Below are 20419 nucleotides of genomic sequence, written 5' to 3'. Positions count from 1 at the left end.
CCAATATCATCCTGCCATGTCGCGAATTGGTGCGCATCTCAGCTTAGTTAATACAGATGCCTATCACCCACGATCATTTTCTTCTCTCCGTAAGTCGTTAAGTGCATTTGCGAGGAACATTATTCACGTAGGTAAGACAGTAGTAATAGCTTCATTCCTGGGAGGAGAAACCGGGAGAATGGAGAGATAGATGCGTTGATATTTCGGCAACATGTCTCTATCGAAACAATGGCGGAAGTTGTGTCAGTAGGTTATCGGCTGTCCAGAAAGTACCATCTTCTGCTATTGTTTCGATAAAGGCATGCTGCCGAAACATCAACACATCTATGCCTAGATTTTACTGTTTTTTTTTCTTCTCCGAGGAATGCGGCTATTACTTATGTCTTATCTTTTTAGTTTCATTTGATTCGAGTGGAAAATGCAGCGACGCGAGCACTGACTGGGGTTATTGGCTGTGCGTAGTAGTCATTTGATATATCAAAGTGAGAACTTTCGGCCAACCTGATTCTTTGAGCACTTTTGGACGGCCAGCTGGTCCATGCCTGGACTTTGGATCGGACTTTGAGCAAGAACTTCCAAAAACGCCCACACCGGAGTGAAGCGACCGCTCTCAGTGTGGGGCCGCCGTGTTGGATCTTGGCTGACTGGCGGTGCGACCAGAGCGACCTCTGTAGCGGCGGCTCACGTTCCATACACGTCAAACAGCCGGCGCGCGCTGTTTGGGCAGCTGAGTGACCCGACACGGGCTGCGGCGAACGGCAGAGAAAACCAGGGGCTGCGACAGACGGCAGTGTGGACCAGGGGCTGCGACAGACGGCCGTGTGGACCAGACTTTTCGCTCATAAATTTATATTTCTGCTGATACTTGCGCACGGGTCACCGAAACCTTTCAGTGTAGCCGTCTGAGTTTCGGACAGCCCCTAGCAGTATCGTGTAATAGGTGCTGGGACGTGAGAACCTGAGTACCAGTGATGTTCGTGAGGTTTGTGCAATGTTCTCGGTGCCTATCAATCGCGAAAAGGAGTTTTTAACCTAATTCTTGGTATGGATCAACATAGCCTTCCGGCATAGCCACCTGTATATCGTGCAGCTCTTGACAAAATACTGTGCATCATATGCTGGGATGTGGACGCTCTTGTTATCGATCATTTGGACATTTTTGGTGGCGGCGTTTACGCAGAGTTGGAGCACTTTCTGGATTCAAACGTCTTGTTTTTAAATGTAATTCTTTGTTTAACCGTATCTACCAGTGACGATGGACAGCATGCGCAAGGTATCGAAACATGGAGAATAAAAAAATTAACCGACGTTTTCTTGATAACGTCGTTTAATCTGTTTATCCTGGCATGCTAAAGATTGATAACTGCCTCCCAGACCTATGAAATCATGAGTTCCATTTGTGTTTGTGTTCGTTTGCTAAATTGCTGCCGTTCGATCATATGCTCGCAAACATGGTCATGTCGTGAACAGCTTGCTAACATATTTTTGACATTGTTGCATAAAACAATGCAGTTCACACATGCACATGTAAAATGCCAGGGGGAAGATAGTAACTGTGATTAAGTCCTATGTGTCGCCCAGATAGTTAAGATATGCCGTAAGACACGCATGCGGGGTGGGAGAGAGGTAGTCTCTTGAGTGTCTCCTTGAGTGATGGTCTCTTCGAGTGTCTCACTGTTGAGGTTGTATTCGTTTGTGTTCGTTTGCGCCCTCGTCGCCGGCCCGCTAGCTGATTGCGAACACACCCTGCTCACGAACAGCCTGTTCGTGTTCATTTATTATTGAAAACTGACGATTGCCAAATCTTGCTTTAGGCTCCAGTACAGTCCATAATCATCACTAGAAATAACGCCCGTGCTAATCGCCCAACGCCAGCAGAAGATCATCCGTGTAACAAATACCTAAGCTATCGCAACCGCTGCAGCTTAGTTCCGCCTCGGCAATTGATCCGGAGGTCCCCATCACAGCGTGTCGTTCCGCCAACAGAGTCGAGTGGATGACGAGGACGGGCAGCCCGGGCTCCAAGCCCGAGCGCTGCGACCTCTCCAACACCATCTACATGAACGCGCAGGACTTCAGCAGCTTCTCGGTGCGCTTCTGAGGAGGGCCTCCGCTGGCGTCGCCGCCGGGCCCTGCTGCGCCCCTGCGGCGCCCGCCCACCCGCTGGCCGGCTGGTGTGGCGGGGCGCTCCCGCCGGGCCCCGAAGCGCCCCTGCGGCGCCCGTCCGCCCGCTGGTTGGCTGGTGGCTTGTTGGTGGGTGGCTGGTGGGTTGGCTCCCGCCAGGCGGTCGCCGAGCATCGGTGATGTCGGAACAATGCGCGACGCCCTAGGAGATGCGCTGCTGACTGATAACGGCCAGCGCTCATGTCGATCTGTGCTTAATCGTTGGGGCTGACAGCGCCGACAGACGGCCTCCAACGGCGGAGGATTCCGCCGTGAAATTCGCTGGCCCGCTGTCCCTGGGGAATGTCAGACGCGCGGCGGACATCGGGGTGGACTGACGCGTGCCGATGCCGCCGATGGTATCCCGCCCCCGCGACGTACCCCCTTTGGTCTTCGCTGGCCTGCCGCGGTCCGCTGGCCCGGTCCAGACCTGCAGTGAAGTTGGATTCGTCCAGTTACAGGCCGGACAACTACCTTAGTGATCGGGGGCGTCACGGACGGGGACTGCTTACCAGTAGTGACAGCGTGCTCAGGCGGGACTGAACATTGTGGGTCCGCCCAGTGAGCTCTGTTTCGTGCTTGGTTTGTAAATACACGACCAGGTGGACGACAAACTTCCTCGAAATGAAAAGGCGGTTGTGGGAATGCTCCTGCGCTGAGTATCGTAAGGGTAATATAATCATATGTTAAAGCTCCCTGTACCAATAGTTCAAGGCTATTGTGTTTCCTTTCATGACTATTGAATATGTCACGCCAAACCACGTGCACACATGGCCGTTGCAGGAGTAGAAAGAGAACATGAGATGGACAAACACAAAGGCATAGCTCTTTTAAAAGGAGCTTTGACGGTAGACACGACGCGTCATGGCCAATCAAAGTAACAAGTACAATATTTTGCATCGGCGCTGGAGCTTGTTTACACGCTATGTCTGGAATTCGTTGCCCACGAAATGATGTAAGATTTTCTGGCATAATCATATAATTTCATCAGCTCCAGCGGATACAGGTTATAGAAAGCTTATGTGAAACTCGGGATCCACTGTCGGGATACAGACACATCATTCTGCTGCGTATTGAAGAGACTCGATATAGCGACGACTAGCCTAAATGGGTCCCAAACGTCAAGCGACATGGCAGCAGCCGGCCAAAGAGATGCCAAGGAAACAGACAGAGAATGGCCTTAGTTTGTCTCGAAAGGCAGGTTAGCAAATATAGCGCATTTGGTCTTGTCTATGCTTGTGATGCTTGTAGGTTAGCAAGAGCCATTCCAGATGCTGATATGTTCACTTGTCTTCCAGGGGGCACGATTTTCATCGTTTTAATTTTATTTTTGACTTATTCTACTGGAACGCAAGCCAGAAGCTACCCACAGATGCAACCCTGTTTTTATCTCAAAGCCAATAAATTGAAGTCTTGAATTTACATATATATTGGGGGCCCGCGAACGTACATTGTGGATCGATATGGGGTCACAACTTTGCATGAACATGGCCAACCTTTCTTCGTCTGGGAATTTTTAGCCTTCAGTCGGAACCGATCAGCGAACAAAAGTGACAATTGTTTGTGACATAGATATGACAAACCATTTGGCAAAATTCTGTGAAATTTGGTGACAAAATTGTATGAAATTATGTAACATGACAACATTTTATAACATCATTACTGAAAATGCGCAGCTCGCTAGCCTTAGAAACAGCAATTTTGACACCAAGTGTTGCAGTCTCCACATGTCGCGCGGCGTCGCAATTTGCGAGCTAAACTGATAACGCATCTGAAATAAGGATCTTTGAACATTTTAGGACGTCAATTCGTACTCGCGCAAGCCCAAAACTGTTCATGCGAATTACTTTACAAGTCGTTTCTGCAAAGGGATGAACACTCACAGGCAAACGTGATGGTCTTTTTTGTGTTTTACCTCATTTCGATCCATTCTATTAACTGATCAGACCCCTTACGTTCTTCCGGGCAAGGAACCTCGTGAGTAGGCACCAGGGGGCACATTACCGTTCCCGGACAAGGGCTGGAGGTACTGCTCCGTCCCAGCGCGGGATGCCCTCCGACTGTTATTCTGGTGACACAAAGGAGAGGTCTCCTGATCGATCTGGAAATCATTAGAGAAACACATCATACAATGGTCCTCTTCCTGACGCAGCATACCCTCTGACCCGGGCAGTTGGCCCCAGAGCGACGCAGGACCCGTCGTTGACGCAACAAGATCCCTTATCGCCACAGATGCTCTAATAATTGGCACAGAGGTTCCAGTTCGGCTTTACGGACCCTTAGTTGAGATGGGATGAAGGACTGGGGGCCCTGACTTAACCTGACCCGTTTGGTGCTGATGGCCCTGACTGACCAGAGCCCTTCTGTCGTCTCATTGTAAACTCTCAACATAAGTTCGCTCACATCGTATCTCCTTTCTTTGTCAGAGCGTCCCTACCAAAGCAAGAGGTCCTTTGGCATTTGGGGTCCGTCCCTGTCCCTATTCAGCATATGTTCCTGGGGAGAGCACATGCCCTCCGCGCCCCTCCCTCTATCTGCACCACTGCTCCCGATGCATTCCTTAAAATTTGTTTGATGCCAATCTCACCACTGTTTTGCCATTTTGTCTCAACCCGGTCAACTGTCATTTTTTCGCGCTTGCCAAGCGATTTGATCGAGTATTTTAGAATATGTCGTCAGAATAAGAAAAATTATTCATTGAACATTGCAGCGGTTCAGTGGGCCAAAACAGATTATAATTTTCGAACGAACATACAAATGTGGTTAAAGGAACAGTTCTTTTGGCCCAAAGAAGTCCGCAGAACAGATAGCAACATATAAAACTGCAAATGACTGCCAAATTGCCACTTAAACGTTTGGCATTCAGCCATAACGTTGCATAATAACATGCGTCATAATGAAGGTATCACTGTTCGGTACTCACATCTCATAAGTCCCCCCTTAAGTCAAAGCTTCGCAGAATTATCGCGCAATAAATAGGAAACACGTCTTGATACGAGAGATGTCAAACAGATCAACTGAGCATACCGCAATTTGATACATATCAAACTTGAGAGCGATTTTCAGTGGACCCCTTTTGGAGTGATTTAAGGGTACATGCTACCACGGTCCACCCGATCGCAAAATGGACAACGGAATAAGACAGAAGCCGGAAGTTAGGAAAATAATTTGCAGCCGCTCGCAGAGTAACCCATTACTGAATTAGCCTCTTATGGTACCTAGTCGGTTGGATCTAATTAATGATGGGTGGAGCGTGTGTGTGGAACACGACGGCGTAATACCAGCGCGAGAAATGAACCACGCGGAGCAAAATCTTTGATCAAACTTGCCCGCCGATCAGTGAAAACAAGGAGCTCATGAAAGCGGCATCTCCGCCGAGAGTCAAAGCTCGCCGGGGAGGGAGGGGAGGGGGGGGGGGGAGGGGGAGGGTTGCGGTCGGTTTTGTGGGGTTGCAGACGTAATATTAAATATTGTAAGAGATGGGAGCACTTGGTCCCATTGCACGTTGCCGTGGTAGATCCATGTATTCGGGGATTAGTGGTGTTCCGAATAGCACCACTTTGAAACAGCATGGAAGTGTGCGAGACAGCGATGGCATCAGGAACTTGAAAGGTGAGGAGGCCGATATTCGTTGGGTCTTCATCGTATAGGACACCTTCTCCTGCTGGTACACCTCCTAACGTATTTGATGGTATTGGTTACGCCTGTAGTTACTTCGCAATAACATGTACAATTTCCTGGGAGCGTTGAAAGTGGCAAAGTTAGTTGTGATTTCCAATGTAGCCACCTCTCTACGAGGGCACGGGAACTAGGGAGGCCAGGGGCCTGAGGCCTCCAACTTTTTCAAGGTTCAACATAGGCCATATGAGCGTTGACTGGAAAGAAATAATGAAAAAATGGCTTCCCCACCCCATCCACCTTAACCGACCATGGAAGGAGTTCCATTGCCCAGCTTCTCCAATACATGAGAAAAAAGGTTACAATGGAAATGGATGTGTTAACACAAGCAAGCATGTAGCAGTCTACAATTCAAGAAATGTACATATCAGTTCTCGTATAGTTCCAAGCAACCAACTACCACGTATGCATTACTGATCGCCATGTTATTTGGGCCCCCTCTCGACCACAAGTGCCTCCTGTCGGTCTTGACAGAATCCCGCTCCTTCCCCCTGGTCATGTAAAATGGGGCCTACGCTTTGTCCGAAGAGGGTCTCCTGCCCTATCGCATCGCGAGCATATCGGTCCTAGCGAGGGCCGTACTACGGAACATCTTAGATATATACGGTGCACTGATTTCTCAGCATCGTCTCCGTCACGAGACACTGTGACGGAGACGATGTCCTCGTCGCCCGTCGTATCCCGGCTCTCCAATCCATAGAGACCCGTCAGGTATGACAGGGCCTTTGTTCAGAAACCCCACCAGACGTCAGCGTAACGTCACCAGACGTCAGGCGTAGCCAGACGTCACCTGGATTGAAGGTCACCTGAAGGACGCCGACATCGTCGCTGCTACGTACATCACTTTCTCCTACCTGACATAAGGCATACGACTGCTGATTTCAGGTGAATCGATCTTGGTTAATTTGCTCAGTCGTCACTCACAATTGTGATTCTTATTCGGCTCTGAATTCGGGAAATCGGAAAGATCTTCCCATTGCCTCAGTGCCAACAGTTGACGTGTGACATTGTTTCCTGTAGGTGTCTTTTACCGTTATGTTGCGATCAGTGTTATCGTCAGTGTTGATCATGATCGATCAATGTTATCGTCGTCTATAAAGAAACTGCGCGAGTAAACGAACTCAGCTTTGTCATATTTTGGTGAACGGTACAGACGACGTAAATGTGATTAGGTCGGTCGCGAGAAAAGACTACACCTACCGCGATATCAAAGGAAATGTTCCACATTTGAAGATATATTTGGGAAAGCATAAAGCCTGTTTTGAATAGGGGACGTTAAAGCCAAAGTCTTGCTTCTGTTTTTGACCTTAACGCTGTTACACTTAAAGCGGTTGCATCCAGGAGCACAGCCAGGATTTTCTTGAGTGATGAGCCCGTATTTGGGTGAGCACGCATCACGCCGATTTTTGACTCCATCGGGAACCCCCTATATTGGGACAAAAAATCTGGGCCTAGGGAGGTGGGGGGGCACTCTTGGCTGTAGCCTGGTTGTATCTAAGATTCAGAGACGGATCCATCCCTTGGGACCGACAATCAAGGGCCCGATGGGCGCGAAAGGCTGACCGTGGGCCGCATGGGAAAAAGAATGAGCATCCCCAGGTGAACACAAGTTGGCCATATCAATAGGTATATTTGACCTCATTTTGATCTGCAGTCTACGTTCAGTCCTCAAGGCCCGAATATCTCCGTGGCACCCTGAACCATGCCCCTGATTTTGTCAGTGCACGGACCCTTACGCTTTTGGCGCCTTCTGAAATTCGGGATAGGGGTTCTCCACAGCATGACCAGTCCGGAACATGCACCATCATTCTAGGACATTTTCTGGATTAGTACATAATGCCTCGGATGATGACCGTTATCATTGTATACTAGATATGCTATGGATTTCGAAGGTTGTCCTAAAGAAATAGATGCAGAAAAAGACACATTCGTCCCAGGGATGTCAATTTGCGTTCTTGTGTAAAAGCCCTGGACTCCAATGTGAAGTTTGCACCCCACAGCATTGGCTTCCTCCCTCTGCTCAATATTTTTGAATGATATTTGACAACAGCCTAGGAAAATTGATTGGCACACAAAGGCTCTTTCTGTGGCCATGATTTGAGCATGAGCACTGTGCACTGTACACTGTGCACTGTGCACTGACCATGAGCACTGTGCTACTCAGATTAAGGAATATATGACAAATAATCCAAACAAAACAATAGCATTGCCAATAGCAAGTGTGCTAAAACCATTGAGAAACACACATTTGGGGAGGTTATGTCGCTGGGTCGTGGGCTTACGTCCCAATTTTTTTTTAATGACAACGCCTGGTTCGTCCGCCATGTCTGATGACAGTCTGTGGTTACCATGGGTGTAGCCAGAGTCTTGGTGAGGAGAGGCACTGAGCTTGATGGAATGCCCCTGGCTCCCCAAAAAATCACCCGAGTTGGGCCACCTCTGTGGAGGCCAATGCTCTCTATGCCGGTGGGCAAATACTTTAAGGGGCCGCGTGGGCTGAACACATGAACACCAGGGGCCCATTGCCTTCACCTTTTAGGCCTGAGTGACCTCGCAGTCCCAGCCTGGGGAACTCACCCGCTACCATTCTAGAGGCACGTAGGGTCGGGGCCCGCAGTCGATCCGGAGGCCCTGGAGGGGCACGCGCCTTGCCTAAAGTCACCCCTGCGGCGCACGTGGTCATCAGACAGGTAATACGGGTAAGACGTTACGTGAACTGTGCATGGAGGTGGCTCCACGATGGATGACGCTGAGGCGGGCTTTTGTGCAGGAGAAAGTGGGACGCCTGTTGGGTGTTTAACGTTATTGTTTTTGTGCTGAAGCATGTATCGGTCCCCTCCCAGACGCAAAGGCCCCCTGACCAGTGTGGCTCACTCTGGATCGACGCATGGCCCTTGCTTATGCAAAAGGACCCCTTAGGCCACATAAAATCAAATGATTGACACAGCAACCCCATGCTGGCTTACCAGGCTCCTCGTCAAAATGGCGTGTAGGGCACCCGTTACTGGACCCCTGGCTAAGGTAGCCCCCTTCCACTGTATGACGGCCCCGACTACGGCGGCGCCACAGATCTTGAGATGGGTGGTCGGAGTTTCCAGGGACGTACTGGACAAAATGGGGCCTCCCACAATGGGGGAGGCCTCCAGGGGCCTCCGGGACAGTGTCGTACTGAGGGGGGAGGGCACCGAGGGCGTGTACCCCCTTATCAAAGTGTTTATGTGTAAAGTGTCAGAGAACACCTATGTGAGTATCAGTGAATGCTTGCGTAGTTTGGCGAGCACTTCTTAGAGGCGCTCGCGTTCCCCTCCTTGCGCCCCAGGCGGAAGGCCGCGGCCACGGGGCTAAGAGAGGAGGCGGAAACAAGGAGAAGATTCTGGAGGCTGCCGGCGCGAGGACGGACGTGCCGGCGGGACGGACTGTGACGAGCGCCTGTAACGAGTGTCAAATACAGACGTGACTGACGTGCCGTATGTACTAGTGAGCCGGAGGGAAGGCACCGGAACAGGAGACCTTGCATATGCATCATCTCTAAGTAAATAAACGTCGATATTTAAAGAAATCCAGAGAGAGCCTTCTAAGTATCCAGCAAAGGGTCTCGTTATCCTAAGGCAGGGCTGCCTATTCCAGAAAAAAGCCTCCTGATATATAAAGGGGCTCCTAATCCTGAAAAGAATGTTTTCAAGCCATGAAGGGGCCTCCGAATCTAGCTGAAGGTCTTTGTCATCCCAAAACAGGACGTCTTGACCCGGAGCCTCGGGAATCTGATGCATGAAAGGAGGACCCTGTTCCAGAAACTGGAAATAGATGGGCCTACTAACCCAGAGCAGGGGCACCCTATGCCGTAACGTGGCCTCCTGAGCCACTTAATATGGAGACTTAATAATAAGAGACTCCTTTAATATGGGATTGAGCTTGCTCATCTAGAGCGTGGGCTAATTCACTCAGAAATATTCAGAAAAATCCAGATCCAGATCCTCATAATCCAGAAAATGGGCCTCTTGGTGTAGAAAAGTCCCTTCATTGCCGCAGCCCAGCGAATGAGCCCTTGGCCGACTGGAGTCCCTTGCCGAGACAGGACTCTGCTAGGTACCGGGTCCCCGGCCGCCACATGGGTCCCAGTGTCTTATGGGTCATGGCCAGCAAGAGCTTTATCTGACATTCACAGACACTGGCGGATCCTGGCGTTCTCCTTGCGTGGAAAATGAGCTCGCAGGCAGACACAGGGCACACTTTTCTATATTGGTGTTCTCTGGCCGACCTTGGGGCCCTTATTGTCCCAGAACACCCCCGGCCGGCCCAAGAGCTTTGTCTGACATTCACAGGCATGTACCATGCAAACCAGTGTACTTAACACAGCCTCTGGTGAGCCCCTTAGCCCTTTATCATCAGTCTTGAAGGCCTTTCGAGACTTATGAGCACGGGCCTCCCTTGTCCCTTGCCTGCGCCCCTGGTGGCCGACTTCTCACACCGCCCACCCGGTGGCGCCCTCTATGACGGAGTATTAAGACATTTTATGCATTGATCATAATAACACTGGTCGTCATTATCCAATCAAAGAAAAACTTCACAGCTAGATAAACGGGCATATTTGCTTCCAAAACACACAGCTATGAGTTGAGATAATGTTTAAATGCTGATTGTTGCTCTACTTTCAGTTATATGTGCTCTTATTTCATAACAGTACTTTAAAGGTGTTGAGATGTTCTTATTTGTGAATCCTTGTCATGGCTAGGGCTGCGTTTTTGTGTGGGAGAAGTCTGGAGGTCGTGGCGATGGATGGGTGGTGTATGATAAATATGGTGTGATCGAGCTGTTATAGACATTTTTGCCGATGATGCTGAAGTTACTGCTCCTTTGCTTCCTCTGTAAGCCAGCGCCATATTATGCAGAATCTGTCTCAAACAGAAACAACGATGGTGAGTTGTTTTGGTGGGAGGGGTGATGTATGGCACATGGCTGCCTGCTGGGTACGTTTCAAGGCGAAGGAGAATCACCGCTTGCCCTTCTTTCAGGTTAAGGCCACTTTTATGTGTGTTTCCGCGTTGAAGAGCTTCTGTGACATTGCCAGATTAGCTGTTGCACCTGGGTAACAGTATTGATATATGCTGTGCTCCAAATGTACCATTGTGCATAGCCATGATAAGAATGGTTTTTAAGCTGTTATTCTGTGTATGGATTGGGAACTGTTGCAATTCTCTACACAATTAAATTGCTTTCTGTCAAATAAGTTGCAGCTATCATATTGCAAATATGTTGACAAGGCATTCAGCAGCAAATGAATATCTTCAGTGAAAAGTGGTTTAACAGTGGTCACCTACAGTAGCGAGTGCACACCTGAAGATGCAACAAGATGCATCCAAGATTATAACTCATGTATATCATGAATCATGCGTTTGCTTCCAGAAATGCTATCATGTGCAAAGGGTGCAGTAACAAGAATTTGGTGTCATAGGCTAGGAAGATAGTTACTTGTTTACATATTGGGTGGATTACCACATATCTTGCTTATGATGATCCATATGACCCATAATGGTTAGGTGTTTCCCAGTAATGAGAAATGCTCTTTTAATGGAAGTACGTAAAATTATTCTGTGCATTTGGGTGTTACCAGCTCAGATTCTGGATTGATTTCTGCGTGAAATGCCTGTTAATGTTGATAGCAAAATATGTTTTGTATGCCAGAGACCAATGTTAGTATATTTATATGGCTTTACAATGAAAACAAATGTTATATTTGTACGCTTACAGGTACGAAATGTGGGTATCTAACATCCTAAATTAGCCCTTGCATACCCACTTTTTCTACAACAGAACCTTTGGTGAATGCAGTGAACAGCATGATGTAGCAATCTGATGCATCTTTTGTGCTGCATTCATCTGTTTTATTCTACAGTTTTATCAATTTTTCACAAAACTTAAGTTACTGGTCATGAACTACTAGAATGTGAAATATGACATGGCGTAGAGGGTACTGCATAAAACAATTTGTTGTGTTTGACTTTGTCCCTTTTTAAAAGCTGCCACTTAAAGGTGCATTATGTGAGCACCACATGGCCAAGGCAGACAGTGCACTCTAAAGCCCAAATCATCTTCAAAAAATATCTAGATGAGTCCAGATAGGGCTGTGATAGGCCAGCTCAAAAAGCCTTACAGCTTAAAAGCTTGGTTTTAAAAACCCTTCATGGACAAAGACCTGACTTACCACCCATTTGCACATGAATGTGTGTGTTACTGCAAGGCTGCACTTTCCAGCCTGGAAACAAATAAAACTTCCACTACAGGCAGAGGTTTGGGTTTCTAATTGTTGAGAAATAGGTGCTGCCACCCAGACAAGTATGAGATAACCAATATAATTACCATCTTTTACCCAGACTGTGCAGCTAGTGCCATGAAAGCTTAAGAGGATGAGTAGCAAAACCAGGTTATTAGGACTTTAAACCACTTAAAACATCCTGGCAAGTGATGAAAGATTGCCAATAAATTTATGAACATGTTTCACTAATCAGCTACATCTCCATATATCTCAAGAGGCTTTGAATTGCAGAAGAGGCCACACATAACAGCTCTGTTGATTCTGATTTGCTGTGTCAGAGGAAATGTTGTCAGTACTGTCATTTCTGAAACATCAGTGTCTGAGGAAATAAGAAAAGCTGAAATAGTTCAGGACCTAGTGTCCAATCCAAGATGTCCAGATGAACCAATCCTTTATGTCATGTGAATGCCCAAAGTCGAGGCAGAAAAGCAACACCACATGGCTATGTGTGGTGCAGTCCCAGGATGGACTTTTGAGGTTTGCCCATCAACTGAGTGGTACCCTTATATCACGTTGTGCGGCAGCGCCAGTGGTGGCCTCGGCTGAAGACAGAGTCACGCAGAGTGCCCTGCTACCATGCACCATATGACAGGTACCACTGTAACTGGCGCTGGCATGGCCTGATGCTGGACCTTAGCTGCACTCTCCATGACTCTGCATCACTGTGTGGGCGGACCAGCTGACTGTGCTCCCCGCCACCCGCCAGTGCACTGCGCCGAGCCGGCCGTGCCTAACGGCCGGCTCCAGCTGGAGCACGCCGTGTACCGGCCCGGCGACCGGGCGCGGCTCATCTGCCGAGACGGCTTCCAGCTGAATGGGCCCGACCGGGTCACGTGCTCCGCCGACGGCGGCTGGCGCAGCGCCGCCCACCCGAACGAGAACCGGCTGCCCGCCTGCAGAGGTCAGTTATGGCACAGGCTGCCCACCTGTAGAGGTCAGACACGGCACAGGCTGCCCGCCTGCAAAGGTCAGTCGCGGCACAGGTTGCCCGCCTGCAGAGGTCAGTCATGACACAGGTTGCCCGCCTGCAGAGGTCAGTCACGGCACAGGCTGCCCGCCTGCAGAGGTCAGTCACGACACAGGCTGCCCGCCTGCAGAGGTCAGTCACGACACAGGCTGCCCGCCTGCAGAGGTCAGTCACGGCACAGGTTGCCCGCCTGCAGAGGTCAGTCACGACACAGGCTGCCCGCCTGCAGAGGTCAGTCACGGCACAGGTTGCCCGCCTGCAGAAGCCAGTCACGGCACAGGCTGCCTGCCTGCAGAGGTCAGGCATGGCACAGGTTGCCCGCCTGCAGAGGTCAGTCACGGCATAGGCTGCCTGCCTGCAGAGGTCAGTCATGACACAGGCTGCCTGCCTGCAGAGGTCAGTCATGACACAGGTTGCCCGCCTGCAGAGGTCAGTCGCGACACAGGCTGCCCGCCTGCAGAGGTCAGTCACGACACAGGCTGCCCGCCTGTAGAGGTCAGTCACGGCACAGGTTGCCCGCCTGCAGAGGTCAGTCACGGCATAGGCTGCCCGCCTGCAGAGGTCAGTTGCAGCACAGGCTGCCCGCCTGCAGAGGTCAGTCGCGGCACAGGCTGCCTGCCCAGCCCAGCCAGCCAAGCTAAGCCCAACATTTGAATAAGCAAACGAAGTTGACATGTACGGCACTAATGCATGCTTCTTCAAGCCACAGTTCGCACTGCGCTTCAAGTGACGTAACATATGGTGCTGAGGTTTCGAAGACGACAGGGATTTAATTTCGAATTGCGGGTAATTTTGACTAAGCGACCTGTTATTGTGTAAGTTAGGAACTCCTGTTTCATCTCCGCTGGGGCATGTCCGGAATTGAATCTTAGGTAATGGTCCAAATCCCAAATATCAGCTCCCTTAAACGCAACTAGTAATCATCTGGTGACACCAAAAGCTAAGGCAATCACCCAGGATGATTTCATTTTCGTAGTGTCGTGTGACTTAACATGAGGAGTGTAGAGATTTTCCCGATGCCTATCGTTCAGTGAAAACAAGTTGTTGAAATAACATCTTGCGGGCTTAACTGTGTCCCAGCTCGAGTATTTTCAAACCTGAGGCAATCATCCTAAAAATAAATGTGGCAAGAAAAATTATTTAATCCCGCGTTCGGGTGGCATGATCTTGTTCGGTTGTTCCCCAGCCCTGGTGTCGTCATTTTCTGAGACGCCTTCCGTCAGATTTTCAACAAAGATGTGGGATGTCCTGAAGTTCGGTAGCAAATCTGGAACTGTTGAGCCAACAAACGGCGGGAGGGTATCGGTAGTGTAGTGGTTAAACTGCGCGTCAGGGAAACTGGAGATACGGGCTTCGATTCCCCGCGGTGCCCGCCCTTCCCTGCCAGGGTGGGAGGCAGGCGACGCCGGTAGAACTATCAGTAGCTGAGTGTGTCGTTGAGCCTTAAACACAAACAAAGGCTCTGATCAGACGGTCCCACGTTTGTCGCTCGGAATGTTATCTCGGAAGGGCCTTCGTTAGATTATTGCTGCTGTCTTGCCTTCTTATCCTGTCGGCTAGATTTTCACCAAAGTGGGAAGATGCCGCCCGTAGTGGACTATGTGGGTCATTTTTTACAGATTTTATTCACGGGACCCCTGTAACGGACAAACGAAATTGTGGGGGGAGACATTCAGTGTTGTTTTCAAGTGTTTATCCTGCAGGGGCGTGATGGCCAAATGGTTAGTGCGTTGGACTCCCACTCGAGGAGACGTGATTCGAATCGCGGTTGCGCCGTGGCCCCTGAGCGTGAATATGGGCAATGCAGTCGCTGGCGCTTGGTTGATGAGGCCTGACGACGAGCGTCACGTAGTCTTAAAAATGTTTCTGCTTGTTGAACATCGTAGGCATCGTAGAATATCGCAGAGCATCGTAGTGAAAGGTTCCGGGAACGACGGGGACTTGTTCCCCGTCCTCACCTCGTGACGGAGCACATGACTTACCGGCGTACGTAACGACCAGAGGCTTTAGCGTTGTCGCCTGTGGAAGCCGGCCCAGTGAAGGGTTCCTGGGGTGATTCTGACCCAGATTTTTATTCTGAGTAGTCTTGCCAACCAGAATTAAAATAAAGGGGCTCAGCGTGATCACCGCCGACCGTCTCCGACAGAGCTGAGCTGTCCGGAGCCGAGTGACCTGGACTCGGGCCGCTTGGAGGTCGACGGGATCCGTACCGACGACGGCGAGCGCTTTAAACACGGAGCCATCGCCATCTACCGGTGCGATGAGGGATTTCACCTTCCGGAGGGCGCCGCGTCTCAGCGCGTGTGCACCAGCGGCGCCTGGCGCGGTGACGAACCCGTCTGCGGTACGTGTCATGACGTGCACTGGCACTCCGTCATGCCAGGATCACGTGTTGCTGCGTCCAATCAATGATGACTGCTCGATAACTCTCGTGCCATGGTTTACTGATGAAACTTTGCTAGCGTTTACATGTCCCAGCTGTGAGTTCTCCCCTCCTCCCTTGTCACGTCGCTGGACACGTGCTCGGCTGTCAGTCGCCTGAGGAGTCCAATCTCGCTCGCCCGTCACCCGACCGAGGGCGATCCCGCTCGGCTACCCCCCCCCCCCTCTCCAAACAAGGTCCTTCTCTCTGGGATGTCGCCTAAACGAAGCCGAGCTGTGCGCCGTCTGGACTGACCGGAGCTACCGCCGCCCTCCGCAGTGCGGACGGGCTGCGGGCCGCCGCCGCCGGCCAACCAGGGCTACTACATGGAGCTGTCGGCGGAGGGGGCCGTCACGCTGCCCAGCCGGCGCCAGTACGCCGTCGGCAGCCGCGCCGTCTACCGCTGCAACCCGGCGCACGTGCTGGTTGGCACCGACACGTACCAGTGCATGACGAGCGGCGAGTGGTCGCCGCCGGTGGCGCCCGGCTGCCAGCCGGAGCGGCCCGAGCCGGCGCCGCGGCCGCTGCAGTGCGGCCTGCCGCAGCAGGCGCCGTTCACCACGCAGCGGCTGCTGCGCGGCTGGATGACGGCCGAGGGCGCGTCCGGCGGCGCCGTCGTCGAGTACGCCTGCTCGGAGGGCACGCGCGACCGCGTGTCGCCGTGCCGGCCGCAGCGGCTGACGTGCTGGCGCGGCCGCTGGCTGGGCGTGCGGCCGCGCTGCCAGCCGGTGGCCGCCTGCGCGCGGCCGCCGCACGTGGCGCGCGGCGCCGTGTACGGCTCGGGCCGTGAGCCCGGCGCCGAGGTGTTCTACACGTGCGAGGCCGGCCACCGGCTGCTGGGACCGCAGCGGCTGACGTGCGACGCCGGCGGCTGCTGGTCGCCGGCGCACCTGGCTCCCGTCTGCGAGCCGGAGCCGGCCGCCGCGCCCGCCGCTGCGCCAGCGCTCCTCTCGCCGGCCGGCATCACGCTGCTGGCCGTGACGGCCGCCGTCGTGCTGCTGCTGGTGCTGCTGCTGGCGCTGCTGCTGCAGCGGCGCGCCTGGAAGCCTCTGCGTCGGCCGCCACCGCCGCCGCCGCCCGGTCCCGGACGGCCAGAGGACGCAGACCGCGTGGCGCTCATCGCCTACCCGGAGGGCTCGCAGGTGAGGCGACACGCGGCGCGTCCCGTGGCGCGGACTGCGGCGCGATCGTCACGCTGAAGTGGATCTTCCCAAGCTGACGTGTCGTGGCACGGGTTATGCGTATTTCCGCAGAACAATGTGTTGCGTATCCGGTCATGCGTTTGGTGTGCAGCATGGGCAGACGGGCGATATGGTGCAGTTGATGTTGGTGGGAGCATTTCTTGAACATGTGACAGGCTGCTTGCCACTAGCGGGGGGCAATTGTCGCCGTCATGTGTAACGTATCGGATGAATGTAGGCTGCCGTGGTCGCGATCTGTCGCCGTTTGGCGGTGCTGCGGCCGGCAGGAGCCGCCGGCGCCGACCGTGCGGTGTGCCCGAGTACGTGGCTGACCGTTGACGGCGACGTCGGCCGTTGCAGTACGTGCTGCCCACGTACGAGGAGGCGGTGCGCGCCGAGCGGGCGGCGGCGCCGGCGTTCGCCGAGCCGGCGGCCGGCGCCCAGCCCCACCGGCCGCACCACCACCGCAGCCTGCCGCCGGCCGCGCGACGCGAGCGCCTCTGGCGGCGCGAGCAGGAGTCCGACTCGGTGTCGCAGCGGTCCGTGCAGAGCCACCACTCCGCCTCCACGCGCCAGAGTAACACGTGAGTCGCGCGCCGGCGCCGCATGCGCCTGTGTAAGATACATTTAGCTGTCAGGCTCCGCGCACGCCACGGTGTAAGGGCGTGTTGTGACAGCGTTATGAGGCTTGGGAGGTATGCTGCTGCCGTCGACAGCTACGACCGCGTGATAAAATGCACCTATGTACATATTTAAGTCACTTTTGGTCAATCCGCGCCTTTATGTATGAAAATGTTTCCTCTGAGTTTAATCGATATAAGGTGGGATTTCCAGGCTAAATTCACACTGTAAGGTAACGAAGTTAGCGGGCGTGATACACGTTATGTCGCTAGCTTCGTCACATCTCATTTTATTCATGTGAACGAAGACTCACCGCTCTTCACCCAAGAGTGGAACAAGCCGTCCGTCTGACGGTCGTTATCGCCGGAGTATCAGCAACACAGAGCGGTCGTCGAAGCCGCCTCAGCGATCGGTGCGAGGGCACGCCCGACCGCTGTGGCATCTCTGACGCCGCCTCTGACCCGTCCACTGCCGGCCGCAGCACCTCCAACGCCACGCCGTCCCTGCTGGACAGCATGGGCTCGACGGACACGATGGCCACCAGCGACGCGGCGTCGACGGCGCCGAGCGCGGCTACCTCGGCCAGCGTGCGCGGCATGTGCGGCAGCCTGGCCTCGTTCGACACGTCGTCCGTGCTCAACACCGAGGGTACGTGCTGCTCCCGGGCGAGCGGGCGGCGCCGGACGGCGCGGCGCGGCCGTCTGGCCCGGCGCGGTCGTGTGCCGGTCGTGTGTCGATCGTGCGAGGTCGCCGCCGCGGTGTTGCCACGCCCCAGCTGAGCGCTGAGCGGCGCGCGCTGTGTCGACAGGCGTGCCGCTGCTGGAGGAGAACGAGACCGAGCTGGAGAACGCCGAGCAGCAGGACTCGGTCTCCTGCGGCAAGGCGTCCACCGGCGACGCCGCCTCTAACAAGTAACGCCGCGGCGCCGGTCGGCTGACGCCGCGCCCCGCACCCCGGCGCTGAGGGCGAACGACCGGTGGAGCGACGCCAGCGAGCGCCGACGGACGGGAGGCGAGCGCGTCCCTTCTGACCGGCCTGCAGCGACGGCGCCTCAAGAGAGAGAGAGAGAGCGCGAGAGTCTCGTGACCGGGCGTGCCTGCGGTCTGCCGCCGACCGGCACGTGCTGGCACCCCGCAGCTCCCAGCGAGCCGGCTCTGTGGTTTGACCTTTTCCCGGCCGTGGACCCCGACCGTCGCCTTTGGACCGGATCAGCGTCATAAGCGAGCTCGTGGTCGCACTCACAGCTTTAACGAGATTATCACAAGATCAAACGGGCCTCCGTCACGGACCCCGGTCTTTCGAGTCGAGTCGAGGTGGTGGCGGCGGCGGCTGCTGCAGCCGTCTTTGTATGTATTTCAGCGCGGGCGCCTCCAGTGAGAGGCCGACACCTTGCGCGGCCTGTATTGTGACCGCAACAGTTGCTGTACCCCTCCGGCAGCCGCTAGATCGGGAGACCTGCTCAGCTCGTGTTGACCGGTCCCGTCGGCGCGCTCTGCCTGGCCCTCACTCCCAGCGCCATCGGCGGCGGCCCAGGCCCGGTGTCCCAGTTATCGGCCGCCCGGTCAGCCCGCTGGCAGCCGGTGGCGTGCCGTGTCCGCCAGTGGTTGTGGCAGGACGTCTGAGTCGCTGTGTCGGTGCCGGCAAGCGGTCCGCGGTGGCTTGACCATGCACCCGTCGGTCCATGCCCGACAGACCTGCGGATGTGCTGTCTGGGCAGCGCTCACAATTGCCCTATGCTGTCTGGGCGACGCTCACAGCTGCCCCGGCGGGGTGTGCTGTCTGGGCGGCGCTCACAGCTGCCCCGGCAGGGTGTGCTCACTGGACGTCGCTCACCGTTCCTCGGCAGCGTGTGCTGTCTGGGCTGCCCTGACAGCTGCCCCGGCAGCATGTGCTGTCTGGACAGCGCCCACAGCTGCCCCAGCAGCGTGTGCTGTCTGGACGGCGCCCACAGCTGCCCCGGCAGCGTTTGCTGTCTGGGCTGCCCTGACGGTTGCCCCGGCAGCGTGTGCTGTCTGGGCGGCTTTCACAGCTGCCCCGGCAGCGTGTGCTGTCTGGGCTGCCCTGACAGCTGCCCCGGCAGCGTGTGCTGTCTGGACGGTGCCCACAGCTCCCCGGCGGAGTGTGCTGTCTGGGCGTTGCCCACAGCTGCCCCGGCAGCGTTTGATGTCTGGGCTGCCCTGACAGCTGCCCCGGCAGCGTATGCTGTCTGGGCTGCCCCGACAGCTGCCCCGACAGCATGCGTGCCAGGCCCGGCTCCTCGCGGCGACCACCCGACTGGTCCGTCGGCCCGCCTCCTTTTTAGCGGTGTCCGATGTGGCTTGGCGGCAGCTAGACATGGACTGGGGCGACTAAACCCGTATCGTCAGTCCCGCGGAGCGATTTTGTTCGCATGGAGACCATTTGGAATTTTTTTCTGCGTTAGCGTTATGATGTTGGTTTCCAACCTGGTTTATGTTGTGTTGACATCGTCCATTGAGCGTTTTGTTGACCAGTTTTCTGAGCTAAGAGCGCAAGGCCGCATTTCCAACCAGACAGCTTCTTTGTACAGCGGCGCCAGCGCCACCGCCCCATACGAACATATTCCGTACTTTATACGAATATGTAGCCAGCCAGTTACAATAATTTAAGATGCGCGTCTATTCCATGCGGCGTGAGATGGACTTGTTCGTGAGAGGGTTTCGATGCCTTTGACTCTTACGCCTGTGTACCCGGTTTTTTGGCGATGTTTCCGCCCGCGTTCCTCGCCTAGTGCCTAGTGATTCGGTGTTGGCCACTAGTTTTGTCGTTCAGAATGGACGGTTTCGGCAGCCTTGATCAGCTGGCTTTGACGGCGGCCTGCCTCTCCCCTAACCTCACACGAGCCCCGGCGATCGGTGGTGGAGCGGCCCCCCGCCCGCCTCGTCCCGCCCCGCCCGCGGCAGAACCTCGGCAGCCAGCTGCTGCAGCTAGGCGCGCACGCACCGCTCACTTGCTCTGTGTGCGGTGACGAGGCCGCCGGTAGCACGGGCGCCGCCAGCTGATTGGTCGAGCACCGCTCACCCGCTCGGTGCGCGGTGACGAGGCCCCCGGCAGCG

General features: G+C 54.2%; 1 protein-coding gene across 1 annotated transcript; it reads left to right on the top strand.

Moving 5' to 3' along the window:
• Window positions 1-10616: 10616 nt before the first annotated feature.
• LOC119099830 (sushi domain-containing protein 4) lies at window positions 10617-19231 on the top strand. Its single transcript, XM_037222915.1, has 9 exons — window positions 10617-10757; window positions 12861-13055; window positions 15268-15487; window positions 15932-16019; window positions 16167-16253; window positions 16575-16685; window positions 17085-17308; window positions 17827-17993; window positions 18154-19231. Exons 1-9 carry the CDS (start codon window positions 10673-10675, stop codon window positions 18258-18260), a joined length of 1284 nt encoding a protein of 427 aa, XP_037078810.1. The 5' UTR covers window positions 10617-10672; the 3' UTR covers window positions 18261-19231.
• Window positions 19232-20419: the final 1188 nt, after the last annotated feature.

The sequence above is a fragment of the Pollicipes pollicipes genome, unplaced genomic scaffold (assembly GCF_011947565.3).
Source record: "Pollicipes pollicipes isolate AB1234 unplaced genomic scaffold, Ppol_2.1 Scaffold_2555;HRSCAF=2994_pilon_pilon_pilon, whole genome shotgun sequence".
NCBI classification, from domain to species: Eukaryota; Metazoa; Arthropoda; class Thecostraca; order Pollicipedomorpha; family Pollicipedidae; genus Pollicipes; species Pollicipes pollicipes.
The sequence above is the reverse complement of the archived record's forward strand: the minus strand, read 5'-3'. Positions and strand labels throughout refer to the sequence as shown.

Bases quoted from the DNA above. Each gene is read 5' to 3' on its own strand.
- LOC119099830 (XM_037222915.1), top strand. From the start codon at position 10,673: ATGATGCTGAAGTTACTGCTCCTTTGCTTCCTCTGTAAGCCAGCGCCA. The intron at 16,020-16,166 runs GTGGCGCCCGGC...GCCGTCGTCGAG, and splicing joins GCGGCGAGTGGTCGCCGCCG to TACGCCTGCTCGGAGGGCAC. The intron at 16,254-16,574 runs CGGCCGCGCTGC...CTGCTGCTGCAG, and splicing joins GCGGCCGCTGGCTGGGCGTG to CGGCGCGCCTGGAAGCCTCT.